Source organism: Heliconius melpomene, chromosome 18 (genome assembly GCF_056956725.1).
Source record: "Heliconius melpomene rosina isolate 202511_hmr_F chromosome 18, ASM5695672v1, whole genome shotgun sequence".
Taxonomy (NCBI): Eukaryota; Metazoa; Arthropoda; class Insecta; order Lepidoptera; family Nymphalidae; genus Heliconius; species Heliconius melpomene.
The window spans coordinates 2,629,889-2,645,153 of record NC_140406.1 but is presented as its reverse complement, the minus strand read 5'-3'; the positions used below and the strand labels follow the sequence as shown (position 1 = coordinate 2,645,153).

Below are 15,265 nucleotides of genomic sequence, written 5' to 3'. Positions count from 1 at the left end.
ATGTTAAGTAGATGTCGAAAGTACCGTACATTTAGAAGTAAACCATCCCGCTGCACTGCAATGACGTTGCCGCGTAATTCAATTTTCAATATAAGAAGAAAAAATTAACCAGCGGTTCATTTAGACGTCATTAAAATGGCATCTCCTGTTCTAATTACTTTCAAACGAACTCACCATTAGCTTTTCCTCGTGTTAAATCTCACCTGCAAGCTTAAAATTGCTGCAATTTCAACTGTAAATGAAACTTAAGGCCGACTTCAGATTGCAAAACGCTACTTTAACTTTGTAGATTCTTCAAAAGACGGACAAAGTTGAATTGTTTTAAAGTCAACTCGCAATTATTTAGTTCGTTTTCTTCCTTAACCATATATTTTAATTGAAATTTGAGATATTTTCGTCTTTTAGAACAAAATAGTGTTTCAAATCCCTCAGCACTTAGGGTATAATTAGAAGCACTTTGAAAATTAAACGGTAATTTCATTAATCTCGTTCCATTTTAAGAATAAATTAACAAATTGTTATCATTTTATATTCATTTTGTTGAATTAATTTGATAAATATAAAATAGGGAAATATTTTGTTGTTGAATATAAATTTACTTTAAACACGTCAAAATGTAGCTTTGAATCGTTGTAAAAATAAACTTACTTAATCTATTTTATATGTATAAAGCCTATATTGCTTGATAATAAAAGATCTTTATTTTTAATTTTATTTTTTTATTATAAAACAATAATTTTAACGGACAAAAAATAGGAGGAGGCTTCTATTCGACGCGTTCCTATAATATATTTTCCGAAGGTACTCTGCATATTATATTTAAAATAGCGTTTAACTTTATTTACTAATAAATGTAGGATTAATAATCATTTTTTCCCTTTGTGTCTGCCACAATTACCTACGTATAAATAGTGGATGTTTCCACTTCCATCTATTCTATCCAAATTTCAATCAAAATAATTTACTAATCAAATTATATTATTAATACAAAACCATAAGCCCGTAAAAGCTTTTGTTGCGTCAAGACCACTTAAGAGGCTCTAGATGCCATTTCCACTACGTTTCTACAGTAGGTACCTATAATTGAACATCGTTTGATTATAGAATACGTTTATCTACATTAACATTAACTATGACGACTTAAACGAAATATAAAATCGATACGGTCATCAATGAATTCATTCATATAATTTGCTGCATCTGTATTAATGCATTTTCCATAACTTGCAATTAATGGAGAAAACTTAAAACACTTTTCGAAAATTAGGAACATTCTCAGTTATGTAGTAAAAGTTATATTAGCTTTTTTGTCTCAGTCAACTAATATAAATTTTTCACCCACAATTATTTATTGATAATTCAAGGATATCAAAGAATGAAAGATATTATTAATATAACAAACTAGCTTTTTCTTATAACTTGGCTCAAAAAATTTACTTTAGTCAATAAACTTGTAATAAAACTAAAACTTTTACAATAACTTTCAATTTCAATTGAAATTCAGTTTGACAACTAGTAAACTCATAACTGCGATTGTTACTGAGTTGGGTAACGAGCACACACAGTTGGAGCATGCATAATGCAGACGTCCGCTTGAACAAGGCCAGGTGCTCTTCACAAAAATAAAAAGATACAATTTTTTAACATAAAGAAAATATCAAAATTGTTTTGTAATTATTTGTAACATCCGACGAAAGCAGAGGGATGTTATAAGTTTCACTTGCCTGTGTATATGTGTATTATTTAATATGTCTGTGGCATCGTAGCTCCTAAACAATTAGATTCTTAATTATGAGTGTTCTTAGCTATGATTCACTTATCCATTGAAGATAATAAAGATAAAGCTCTTTTACAGTTGTTTATTTTACAATTATTAGTAGCTTTTAAGGACAATACTCGTATGTTCTCCTTAACTTGCTACTACTTTTTATATTGACTCTAACATATCTATCTATTTACTACATATATATAAGTAGTAATATAGTAAGTTCTTGTATACAAAAAAAACATTAAAAAATAGGAAAAATAGTAAAAACAAAAAATATTTTTAATAATTTCATTAAACGCATTGCGGTAAATGTTCCTGTTATCATTATATCGATTACAGTCTTATCATATTCAATAGGATGTAATTAGTGAGAGAGGACGATGTCGTTCCACGCTTGATGTCGCTCGATAACGTGAAAATCACATTTATAAATCCCGACTATTCAATTGACAAGCTTTAACGACGTTCATCCACGTTACTGAATGGTTACGTAAGTCATTTTTTGAATATTTTTTTTTATTAAAAACTATCGGTAGATTCTATGCTATTTTTTGTAAAAGTAAGTTTCTTAATCTCTATTGGGTACTACACAAAATAATAATTCTTTGTTGGTATTGATATCTTTATAAAATATATTTTAGTAAAATTTAGAATCGAATGATAGCTTGAATATTTTATACAAGGTTTTTTTTATACAATCTCCTGTTAACTTAAGAAGGTTACTCCTTTTCACCTTTGAAACGTCGATGCGTAGGTATACTTACTTTAGCCTAGATAAACACGAAAAGGATAATTTTTAAATAAACCTCCCGACACACGGTACATTTTAGATTAAATAATATAATTAAATTCCTCATCGTAGTTTTGCACATTTAGGCTTTGCGCGTGTTTAAATGGGTAACAAGTAAACACTTTGTTTGCCAACACCCGTGTGGAACTTTTAGAGCGTAGGCCCACAGTTTTAGTGATAAATGTGGTATGCGTTATTCCATAATCAAATACGTACGTACATATATTCGTATTCGTAAATGTTTTATTTAATTTGTCGTATAATCCTTTTCAATAATGTACTTTTAGGGTTTCATATTTTAAAAGGTTAAAGAGGGCACTACAGACACTTTTAGTCATGAAACAACCAGCCTCTGTATCATTGAATTTGGAATTATAACTTTCACATACTATCAAGTACTTGCTAATTGCCACAAAATAATGGTATCTAGAATACCAGAAACGTCACTTATATAAACTAATTTATTTTAAATATAGAACAAGTTAAAACCACTAAGATTTGTGTTTATAATATTTAAATTAAGATTTCATGCTCCAATCAATGCACAACATTTCTAAGATGCTATTTGTGGCTTTAAAGCGGACCATCCATCCGGCTTAAGTCAATTGCGTAAGCCATAGCAGCCTAAGCGATAGGAGCCTCGTTTGAAGGCGTCTTGCAGTGGTTACTTGCTCGTAATCTACAAATACGTACAAATAAACTAGGTTGTACAAGTAAATCTTAATAATTTGACTACAATAACTTCCAATAGGTTTAAATTGTTTTCGTTTCGCGGAGTGTCTAGAAGGAAGCCCATAAATTTTCTCCGTCTTTAAATACATGCGGGGTTAATAAATGTACCTCTTTGTCTTTTTTCCTATTTTTAAATCTACATTCCTTACCTTTTATGTAGACTATACTCGTATGTCAAATATGTAGCTGACAGATGATAAATTATTTAATTATCTTTTAGTAAACACTTTGACGCCGTGAATTGAATAACAAAACAAATATACGTTTCAATATTGCACTAGGGACATTAATTAAAAAGTTATTGTATAAATTAAAACTTTCTTTATTTAAAAAATAATTTAATTTTATTTTAACTTCGTCCTGGTTCAGGATTCTGACAAAGATATCAGGTTCACATATGGTATATGGTAAGTTCATATATGTAAGGCTGATAAAAGCGAGTGAATAATTAATATAGTTTTTTTAGAAAAATTTTACATGGTTGCGATGCTAAATAGTCGCTAAATATTTTGGAAAATGACAAGCAAAAACCATAACATTTATATGGTTAAATACCAGTTCAAACGGGGCCGAATACCTTAAGCAGAGTTAATGTTTACCGATCCAGTTATACTGACGCACTCGCTAATTAACTTTGAAATGAAGTTTCTTAGCTTACTTACTCTAGTTTCAGCAATGAGATCAAAGCTCTAACTCGATTATTTTACCGTAGTTATGATGCGATTATATTATATAAAGTATATTATTATTTTGAGTATGTTTCTAAAAATTTATAATAATTTGAAATCAACAGTAGCAGTACGCGGAGGGAACCTCGTGTTAAAACATTTCGTTCCCCTTTCCGCCGAATTCTGGGCATTGCGTGTTGAGAAGCGGAACGCCAGAGCATAAAAATGAAAATATAATTTTTAGTAACGTAAATGAAAATATAGTTTTACGTTTCCTCGAGTGAAGATCGGATCCACAATCAGTCGATTTTGCAGCACACAATCCCTGAGCCACGACTGCCCACTAAGCCTTAAAGCTGTACAAAAATAAAAAACCCATGTATCATAAAGTTTCATAGTTCAAAATATTTACCAAAAACAACTTAATATAGAACATACCATGGAATACTAATGGAAATATATATAACAAACTATAAATTTTCATACATGGGTTTTTCATATACGAGTATACAAATGTGAAAAAATGTTGCTATTTGAATGGAACTACAGCAATGATAGATAGGATGATTGTAGACGTTAGGTTACCATTTCATTGTATATGAAGGGTCGTAAGTTCAATTCTTGTGCGAAGATATTATTATTCAGGCAACTATATGATCAGCTTCACGCTGTATCCCGTACACAGCAAGGTAGCCTGAGGGTACCTAGTGTTCAGAACACTTTCCGCCGAATTTTGGAGGCATTGTACAAATTTAAATAATTATTTCATTTCCTCGTGTCATATTTGATATTGTCATAAAATTAAATATTGATATATGGTATGATTATATTGCAAACTTATATTATATTTCAACTTGGTTTTAGAGTCTATGATTTTAAAACTTTCCTTTTCCCACAGAATGGTCCGAGTAAGCTGCCTCTTGACCTGCTGCCTTCTAGGCGCCCTGATCCTCATAGTGCCGACAACCGCTTACCCCAGGTAGTTGTGCTCTATCTATGACACACATACGTGAATGCATCATTAAAGTTAACTTAGGATAATGATGCAGTTTCTTTCGATGCACATGTGAATCCTGGATGTATGAAATATGTTAAAAAAAATTAAAATTCAGTGAGTGGCGGAAGTTAACGCCGCGCTTGCCTCGACACCAGAGCGAAGAAATGAAAATATAAATTTAAATGAATATTTCATGTGAAATATGAATATGTCGTGTGTCGTAAGTTACTGGATTTTGTTTATATTTTTTGTTTGTAAATATAACATGTTTTATTACTACATAAATGTATTTGAAGAAAAAAAATTCTCATTCTCAGTGCCAACAGCTACTATCGCCCCCATGGATCATACGACAACGAAGACATTCTGGACATGATGAACCGCCTCAACAACCTCCTCGAACTCGAACGCAAAGTTGAAACGTAAGCATCCCCCATACTATATTCATCTGTTTTAATTTTTTTACTTACTATAAATAGGCGTCTTATAAACTCATAGCTTTTAGTTTGGCAAGTGAAAAAAGTAGAAGCTCTAGGATAAAACACCTAACAAATACGTTTTATCATAATATTCCAATATTAAGATATTCTTCCATATTAGCCTAATAATGTAAAATAATTGAAACGTGTGTAGAATAAAACTTTTTTTTCAATAATGAAATATTTAATATTAATTCGATTTTTTTTCTTTGCAGCTTCAAAGAGGACATTGCCAAGTAAGTTTAAAAAACTAAATCTCCCATTTTTTCTTAGAATTCGGCCGAAGGTAGGGGATGGAAATTTCCTAATGAAAACGGAGTATTTTAACACCAGGCTGCCAGGTCTACTTGCTATGTGTGACATACAGCGCGAAGCAAAAAAAAGTCTACTACTATATTAGCTTAAGATTCTAATAAATCAAAAACCAGGGATAATCGAAAAATCACTCCGTTCACCTCTTTCTGCATCTGTCCAAAATTTTGCCACCTCTCCGAATTGCCTGACTTTATTAAAATTACGACTTAATCCTCGTATTTTAAAAAGTTAAAATATTATTAACGCAATTTTTATTTACACAATATATTACTAGTAGATAGTATCGCCACCTCATTCAAATTGGTAGCGATTGTTTAGAAACAAAAATGATAGCACTGTAATATTATTTTCACATATTTGCCAAAAACTGGTATATTTACTTGTACAAAAATATGTTAAACATAAAATTTTATATTATTATAATACTATAAGGGCAAACCGATCCTCGTCTACCTAAACTCACAAAACCGTTACGTGTGAATCGTTTTGAAGCAACCCGAGAGCTTTTGATCCTTTTTGTATCTTATGGTACGTGTACGTGTTAAATAAATAAAATAAAGTAAGAATATTGTATATAGATACCAGTCGTAACGTAGGGGCTTTTACGGGGTTCGATTCCCACTCGAGGAAAAATGGGGAACGGAATGAACGGAAACACACTAGGTTAATTTAATTAAGCCTTTAATTAATATTTAAAATATATATATAAAACTTTATTTGCGGTGAGGTATTTTAAGTGACATTTCATTTATATAACACCTATGATGATTTTTTAAAGCTCCAAAGATGATATTGCTAAGTAAGTTATCAGTGTTAAGGAATGTTTTTTTTTTTAATTTTCGTAAATAGATATTATCATTTGTAGTTTTTTTTATTATTATAAATTTTTGTATTCATTATTTTTGCTTATTTGTGAAATTTGTAGATGAGCCAATTTACCAAAAATAAGGGATATATTAAGTACTAGCGACCCGCTCGCGGTTACACCCGCGTGAACTATGTTATTATTAATTTCTGTCTCCATGACTACGGCTTAGTGACGTCTATGCAAAATTTGAGACTTGTAGCATTTGTAGTAACGAAGTTTCATACAAACTTTCGACCCCATAAACAACCCCTTAGAAGTCGAATATAGCAAATTCCCGTCTTAGCGAGCACCTACGTCCTATAACTAACTCCTATGCAAAATTTGAGATTCCTAGCACATGTAGTTTCTGAGATTTCGTGATGAGTGAGTGACCTTTCGATTTTATATACAGGGTGGAAGAGGCAGCGCTTCTTTTACTGAAACTGTATATAGGGTAAAATATTTCAAACCTAGAATTAAAAAAAATAATCAAGGTACCTCAACGGTTTGGACGTAGGATTTTTTTTTTCATTTCACGATTTTTATCCATACCTGTATTTCGTGTCACGCACACATACGTATGCGACGTTGCCGCTTTAACAGGTAAGTGTGTGCGTGCCTATGTTATACTTTACAAATGGCGTTTTATTTTGAAACGATAATTTTATTATTTATTTTGTTTGAAAAAAAACTTTTTCATTTTTGAAAATTATTTTTTTTCCGAATTATATTAGGCTTTTATAGAGTAGTTAAAACTGTGGTTTCATTTAAAGTGGCGCTGACAATTCCACCCTGTATATAGATTAAGTCCTCGACTTACAGACTTATTCAGATAAAAGTCTGAGAACAATTTCTGAAAACTCTGCCATTGTCTGTCTTCATATAAGACTGAGAAAAAATATAGTTCAGGAAGAGATTGACATTATTAATAATACTACAATAGGAAATCTATAACCACATTCAATATTTGTATATGTCTATAAACCATGTGGCTATGTGAATTTCAATCTTCAACAAACAATAGTGTTGATTATATGAGGCTTCACAACCGCAACCACACAACTCATAATAAATAATTTAAATACGCAGATATTGATTGGAAATTAGCAGCTTGCCCAGTAACCTAGATAAGTCATTTCATTATCCTCCTTCTTCACTCTGTACAGCTTCACTCTGTACCCCCGCACACAGCAGGGTAGACAGAGGGAACTCAGTGTTAAGACACTCCTTCCCCCCTTTTCGCCGGATTCTGGAGGCAGTGCGTGTTGAGTGGCGGAATTCAACGCCGTAACTGTATGCCGTACCGGCGTGTAAGCTACTATTATATTTTAATAAGTAATCTTGTTTGATTGGACTTGTCTGATTTATGTAATACGAATATATATATACAATAACAATAAAGTTACAATAATGTATCTTTTCCAGTGACAAGCGTGCTCTCGACTTGGGTCTCAACCGTGGCTACTCCGGAGCTCTCCAGGCCAAGCATCTCATGGGGCTGGCCGCGGCCAACTTCGCCGGCGGACCTGGAAGGAGGCGACGCGACATCCACTAAATTACTTTACAATAGTCTAAAGCTACCTTTTACTCTAAATATTTATATGCTTGTTAAATTTATCCGTCATAGACTCGATCGGCCTATATCCATTTAGAAGTTCATAAAACTTAGTATTCTAGTCATAGTCGATAAAATGATCTCATATAATCATCTGTCGTCACACTTCCTTCTTCATCAATATTAGACATTTCAAAATAAACTTTTGGTCTCTTGTAATTAAAATGTACTCAGTGTACAACCCAGCTGTAGTTTTAGAAGTTACTAATTAAATCTATGTACTATCTTCCTATGTTAAAATAATTCTAGTCTAATTTAAGTACCTCCTGTCTAGAAATATTGTTATTAATAAAGAATATACATATTTACATAACTTTATTTGCGTTACTCTTTTTAATTTAAGACTGTCTCTTCATGTTTCGAAATAAAGTCAAAAATATCAAACAGCAGTACAAAAATTATGAAGTTTTTTAATGTCCTCATCTTTAACTATTAGTTAGTTGTATTAACTTTAAACTGTAGCATCGAAGAAAAGGTTCGAATCCTACTTTTAGAAATGCTTACTGCCGAAAAGAGAGAAATATCGTTAACACTACGTTCTATGTAGGTAAAGAAACTAAATTGAAATTCTCCCCAGGCAAGTCTCAGAGCGCAGGGGCACAAGCATGCGACTGTAAACGCGACCGGTTGTGGGTTCGATTCCCACTAGACGAAATAAAGTATTTAATATGACGAGAAATAGATATAATATAAAATATTTAATATGGGATACTGTACTCTGTCCCTGAAGAAATTCAAGCTTCAAGCACTATGTGGCTGCCTGTGAGGAAGTTGACGACTGTAGGGCGCCCCTGCGGAACTCGAACCTCGGCTTGCGGCCGTCAAACGGACTGGTGCACGATTTTCATCCATACCATAAGTATTAGGCATCAATGACTTCACGCCTAGTACTTAAATATTAAAAGCCTGCCACCATCTGATTTCGTTCACAAAAAAAATACCTGAACAACATAGCTTCTATCAGCTCCACCCGCCGTGCACAGCATGTGGAATATCCTGATCATATTTTGTTTTCAGAATTTTTTAAACACATATTTATAATGATGTAGGTCCTTACTTTGGCAGAATTATTATTACGTGTACAACGCCATCTTGTAACTCAGCTAGATTGTACGAATACTTAGATTTCTACCAATAATAGTACCTACTGAAGTAACATGTTCTAGTTTAAATTAGGATAACAAGATAGCATTGATAAAACAAACGCCAAAGCAAAGCCATATAAAAAAATAACGCATTGAGATATCTCAGCATTTTTAATTTACTAAATAAATGTGTAGTAAATATTTTATTTTTCTTCATATTTTATGTAACAGAATATATAAATATTACTATTATATATGCAAATATATTATGAAAAAAATATTTATTTCATTTGTCCTTAGTAGTTACAAAATATAAAATGAAATGTTTTTAAAAGTAGCTAGCGTCATCTGTCGGTAAAATAGTTGAAGTACATAGTAATTAAAAGCGCCCTCTATACTTCCTTATATAAAACTTAATAAAAGTAAACTTTTTAAAGTATTTATTTAAGTAACTTATAAATGTATAGCAAGATGGCATTCTAACCAGATTTTTTTGTTTTTACATGTTTTATAATCATAACTTCAATTTGGTTTGTGTTATTTTACGGTTTAATGTAATAAATAAATTTGTTAAATCATGAAAAAATGCGTATATAATTTTGATATTTGATCGTTTTGAAACATCTGAGACGAGAAAAAAATATTTTTAATGTGTAATGTTTTTGTTAATAATTTAGATACTCCTATATTAATTTAATTATGTATTTTAATTTCAATTCAATATGTAGTATCCCGTATGGTCTAGTGGCTAGGATACCTGGCTTTCACCCAGGAGGCTCGGGTTCGATTCCCGGTACGGGAATTGTTTGCAGGTCTGTTTCCTTTATTTTTTAGTATAATTATAATATCCATTATTCTTCTTTTCTTTCTTAGATCAATGTGATCCTGATATTTCTGCAATACCTTGGAATTTTTTTCAAAATAAATATCTTAAAAACAACCAATTTATTTCTCTATCTGAAACCACTCTATTTGATTAGGCCTGTTACAGTATGGACACCGGTCTCTCACACTGGCTTTTTACTATTCACCTCTGGTTTCTTCGTCAATTATGTATTTATTATGGCCAAGTTGACCTTTGTGAGATGAAAATAAAGATTTTATTATTATTATTCTACCTACATATTTTTATTTAATCAATGACTTGTCAATTTATTAACTAATTGAGTACTTCTTTTTTATAATTCGAATATTTCTACGATCAATATTTAAAAAACCTAGAAAATCAGATAATAAAGTGGGACAATAGTTTTATTTGCTGATATTGCTATTTATTCAAAGCGGTATAATAGAGCTGAGGTAGACAGTGTACGGCGTTTAGTACCGCGACTATACACGTAGGCCGGCGGAACGAGGAAAACGGAGTGTTCTTTACACCGGTTACTCTCCTATATGCGAGTCAAAACTAGATTCGTTATTATATAGTCTGCAATACAGTTCTCAATAAATAACACAAAACGAAATCGAATTGCAGTCTGGAGTTTCAATTAAGGTCTATTTGTGTATAGTACTGGGTAAGCCGACTCGTACATCATCGCGACGTTCGTAGTCGATTAGCTTTTGTTTCATATATTTTCGAACAGCTTTCGTCACACGAGTTTTCTCTTTCAGTTATTTATATATTTTTTTCATCTTGACATAACGTTTCTTGTACACTTTTATATTACACTAGCGGACCCGGACGCGGCTACGCCTGCTTGAAATATAAGAATATAATTTCTACAGAAATATAATTTCAATCTAGATGAAATGCTAAAAGTGACTATTATATTTATTTTCATAAGGATGAATATCAAAATGACGCGGTAACGAACGCGGTCGCGTAGCGACGACGGTTGTTATTAACATGGCAGAATAAATTGCATGTCAAATTAGAAAGTATTTTAATTTATTAGGATATATGTGTCATGTAATGTTATATAGCCTATAGCACTTCTGAAGAATGCAGCTTTCATACAAAACAAAAACAAAGTAAATCGATCCAGTAGATCCAGAGATCTTAGCGTTCAAACAAACAAACAAACAAACAAACAAACAAACAAACAAACAAACAAACAAACAAACAAACAAACAAACAAACAAACAAACAAACAAACAAACAAACAAACAAACAAACAAACAAACAAACAAACTCTTCCGCTTTATTATATTAGTATAGATTATCATTATTTATTAATAATTATTATGTACCTAAGCTGACGTTTGAGAAAGTGTCTTAATTACTATAAAAACGATGATTGTGGAAATGATTATATTTATATTGTTTGCGTTTCTTCGCCTTTTACCATTCAATGTCTTGAAAAAAGGGGAGATTGTCAGAAAATTAGTGTCATAACACCAAGGATCCAATGTATATCCTGGTAAAAGCGTAAAGATGTAGTAGACAAATTTTAAAATATATATAGATGTGCCCCTACATTTTTTATTGAATAACAAGACAGAGCACCAAGCTTACTAACTCGAAATTTCTCGAAAAATGTACGATAAATAATTAACGGAGTGTCTTAACACTAGATTCCACTAGTTTGACCACTCAGCTAAATGTGAGCTACGTGTGGAGCTAAAAAAAATATAAACAATATTCATTATTTTTTTACAGTGCCTTTTAATCCCATCCAAATTATATAAGTACAAAAGAATCCATTATTCTTCAACATACCTAGTTCCATTAATTTAATTACACTCTACTTTAAAAGAACTAACAAATATACACAGACAGACCCTTCGATGCTATCGGTACCTACATATTACATACAGTACGACACCTATATAGTACGACATTGACAAATGAAGCGTGGAAAACTGAGCATCCAATCGTGTGATTGACCGTTTTTATCTAAGGACTTGATAAAAATAGAAAATCTATTTTATTACTACCGGTATTATATAATGGTGGAAGCGTTTACTTCTTTATCTAGACTTTTCACTTTAATACATATAAGAAGAATAAGGTCTATAAGAAGAATAAGGTTTTTCTTAAGTTATATCAAAAAATGTTATACACATCTAAAAGTACTTTTTTATATCACAAAAACTGTTTTTCCATAAGGCTAAATTTAAAAAAAATAAAAAAAATGTTATAATAATAATTAATAATTGTTATTTTGAATTTTTACCTCACGCTGTATCCTGCACATAGCAGAGTTTGCCTGACCTGAGAGTCTAGTATTAAAGACACCCCATCCCTTATTCAGACACTTCCCTACTTTCCTGCGAACTCTTGAGACACTACGTGATGAATGGCGAAACTCAACGTCGCCCTTTACTTCGTTACGAGAGCAAGGAAAAGAAAATATTAAATATTTCATTCCCCCAAGAGGGAATCGACATCCACAACCGTCGTGTCTAAATCGCAAGCTCGTGAGTCTGGGCCACGACGGCTTACCAACATAAATTCAAATGTTTTTAATTAAATCCGAAAACTAAGCATTTATCCACCTGAGTGTTAAATTTTTTGTAATGTAAAGAAAAAGGAAACTATGATATTTACTTAATTTGGCGTTCGAACTATCAGTCGGCGTTGTTGAGCTTTTATAAGATCTCAAGGTATTGTAGGGTAGAGAAAATAAAACTTCATAATTTTAACTTGTTGCTTTAATATAAAGACACACGATTACGGTGCATTGAGACCGAGTCTTACTGTTAACATAATGGTTGTGAGTTCGATTTCCATTTGAAGGAATGATGTAACGGAAATATCTACAAGTTAGGCTATATTAAAATTTATTATTTATTATTTAGTCCAAAACTATTATACCCGTCTTCAAAAAAACGGCGTAAAAGTGTAAGTCAGCGATTTTGATAAATGATACGTCTCTGTTTTATTTATAATTCCCTTTTTTATATTATGTCTAAATTATGTTGTGTAGTAAAACTGGAGATAAATCTGCTAAGAGAAATTCTATCTTTAGAAATGTTCTTTTAGTGAGCTATATCAGTGTTCTTTAGTACCGAATGTGTTTTACGACCTCGAGTAACAGCTTTGGTTTATGCGAGTAGTTGCAAGTATATGGTAAATAATAAAGATGTCTTTATAATTTTTTGTTTTCTTAAAATGTTAAAGAAATACCTAAATAATTTAATATAAATTTAATTTGGAAGTTACCACAGCCAATGATATAATCATCAATAAAAATAAATTACTATTATAATACTCTCGACTCTAAACTATTCAATGTATGGAATAAAGAAGCTATGATTTTGACATAAAAATGCCTAATTTAATAGATTTTCCAGAATTCAAATGTAACCAAATATAAATATTGAATCAAAATTAATATTTACCTAATAAAAATTTTTATTAAGTACTAATTTTGATATATATTTTTTTTATAATTTATTTATTTATAATATTTTTAATTTTTTTTTCAGGAATTCCATTGCATCCTCAAAAAAAAAAGGAATTTTATACAAAAAAGCATAACTCATCAGACTTACCTGTACTTAGTTATAAAAAGTAAACTTTAATTCTGATTTGATCCCACCGCTGTTATATTCTGTCAAAATCAAATAAAAAAATAAAGTAAATGAAAAATCGGAATGGAATGGTCCCAAATTACGCGATAAAAGTAAAGCACCTATATAGCATAATTATAACATAATTAAATAAACCATAAAGCCTATATGTTTGCCTCGTGTCGTACAAGCCTATTGTTTCACAAACACACATGTGTCTAAAGCTCTATTCCCGTAAAGCTGTAACCGCGAATGATTGAATTAGCTATAGCTATTTTATTCGCTTCGTTTGTTGAAACATTATTATTAAATGACTTCATTTAAAATTAAATATAAATACTACTATTTAATTAGTATTTTAAAATATGAATATTCGACATATTATTAGAACAAGTGCAGAAAAATTTAAATATCTGATTGCATTGACTTATGTCCCTTTAATGAGGGTTCCGTTCTTACCATTAAGGTACGGAACCCAAAAAAAAACACATATATTTTCACGTTTCTCGTCTGACGAGATAATCTAATATGATTCATCAAATTATAAGGAAATAGTGATTAATAATTATTATTTATTTTTGTATAATTATATTCGGGTTTAATTAAAAACTATTTTATTTAGAAATTTGAAAATCTCTTGAAGGTTTCACATTGACGAACTATTTTTAGACGTTGAATTAGCCGAGCTCGGTTGCATTCGATCCACGTTTTTCATTCCGACTCACTCATATGAAAATATGACCTCAATATGTATTTCAAGAGGTTATTTGCCACAGTAATTGAAACACTATTGAAATATATTTTGGACAAAGTATAATTTTCTAGTTCCATAACATAAGATCAAAATAAACTATGAAGAACACTATTATTAGGTCCCCTATTTGTTTACCAGGCAGATTAAAAAAAAAATTAATAAATGAATTAAAATTGAGTAGCATTTATGTTTTCACGAGCAGTGATATATTAAATTGTAGACACCTGTCATTTCCATTTCGCCCCACTCGATTATAAATGTCGACGAAATGTTGGAATTATAATTAATAATTCTATAAATATATTACAAAGCGATCAGTAATTAATTAATTATAACTATGACAGAGAGGTGGAAAATTTATTATATTTTTTCCGAAAACGTTTATATTAATTATTTTAATTTTAAATGCAAAGTTATATGTAAAATAACAACACAAATTGCATTTCACGTCTAACTTCCCATCCCGCCATTTTATATGTACTAAAAATATTTTTTACCGAAATAAAGCTTGACAGCCTATTAAGAGTAAAAATAAAATCTATTCACAAGCTCGCGAGCTTGCAGGCAACCTTCCAGCAGAGTGGGCAGAGTGTTTCCAAAACAACGGGCACGGAACAACCCATCGTTTATAGATCGCTATTTGCATAATCTATATGGCCACGGCGCTGTGCTTTAAACTACACCCATAATATTTTGACTTAACTAAGACTTAGTTTTTAATTTACAGAAAAATATATATAAATAAAGTGTAGATATAGTA

At 31.1% G+C, this 15,265-nt stretch overlaps 1 protein-coding gene and 1 non-coding gene across 7 annotated transcripts in view; both read left to right on the top strand.

The window, feature by feature from the left end:
- Dh31 (diuretic hormone class 2) overlaps positions 1-8,529 on the top strand; it is a 38,525-nt gene extending 29,996 nt beyond the window's left edge. Inside the window, exons 1-6 of one of the 6 annotated variants that reach the window (XM_085202309.1) lie at positions 2,201-2,258; positions 4,857-4,937; positions 5,273-5,377; positions 5,650-5,670; positions 6,528-6,548; positions 8,022-8,529. In XM_085202309.1, the coding sequence (XP_085058435.1) occupies positions 2,251-2,258; positions 4,857-4,937; positions 5,273-5,377; positions 5,650-5,670; positions 6,528-6,548; positions 8,022-8,151 (366 nt within the window). In that variant the 5' untranslated portion in view covers positions 2,201-2,250 and the 3' untranslated portion in view covers positions 8,152-8,529. Of the gene's footprint in view, positions 1-2,200; positions 2,259-4,856; positions 4,941-5,272; positions 5,378-5,649; positions 5,671-6,527; positions 6,549-8,021 lie in introns of those variants that run through there. The other 5 variants (XM_085202308.1, XM_085202311.1, XM_085202310.1 and 2 more) reach the window with 5 other exon arrangements.
- A 1,497-nt stretch (positions 8,530-10,026) lies between these two features.
- TRNAE-UUC (transfer RNA glutamic acid (anticodon UUC)) lies at positions 10,027-10,098 on the top strand. The gene has a single exon. It is a non-coding gene; the product is annotated as a tRNA-Glu (tRNA).
- Positions 10,099-15,265: the final 5,167 nt, after the last annotated feature.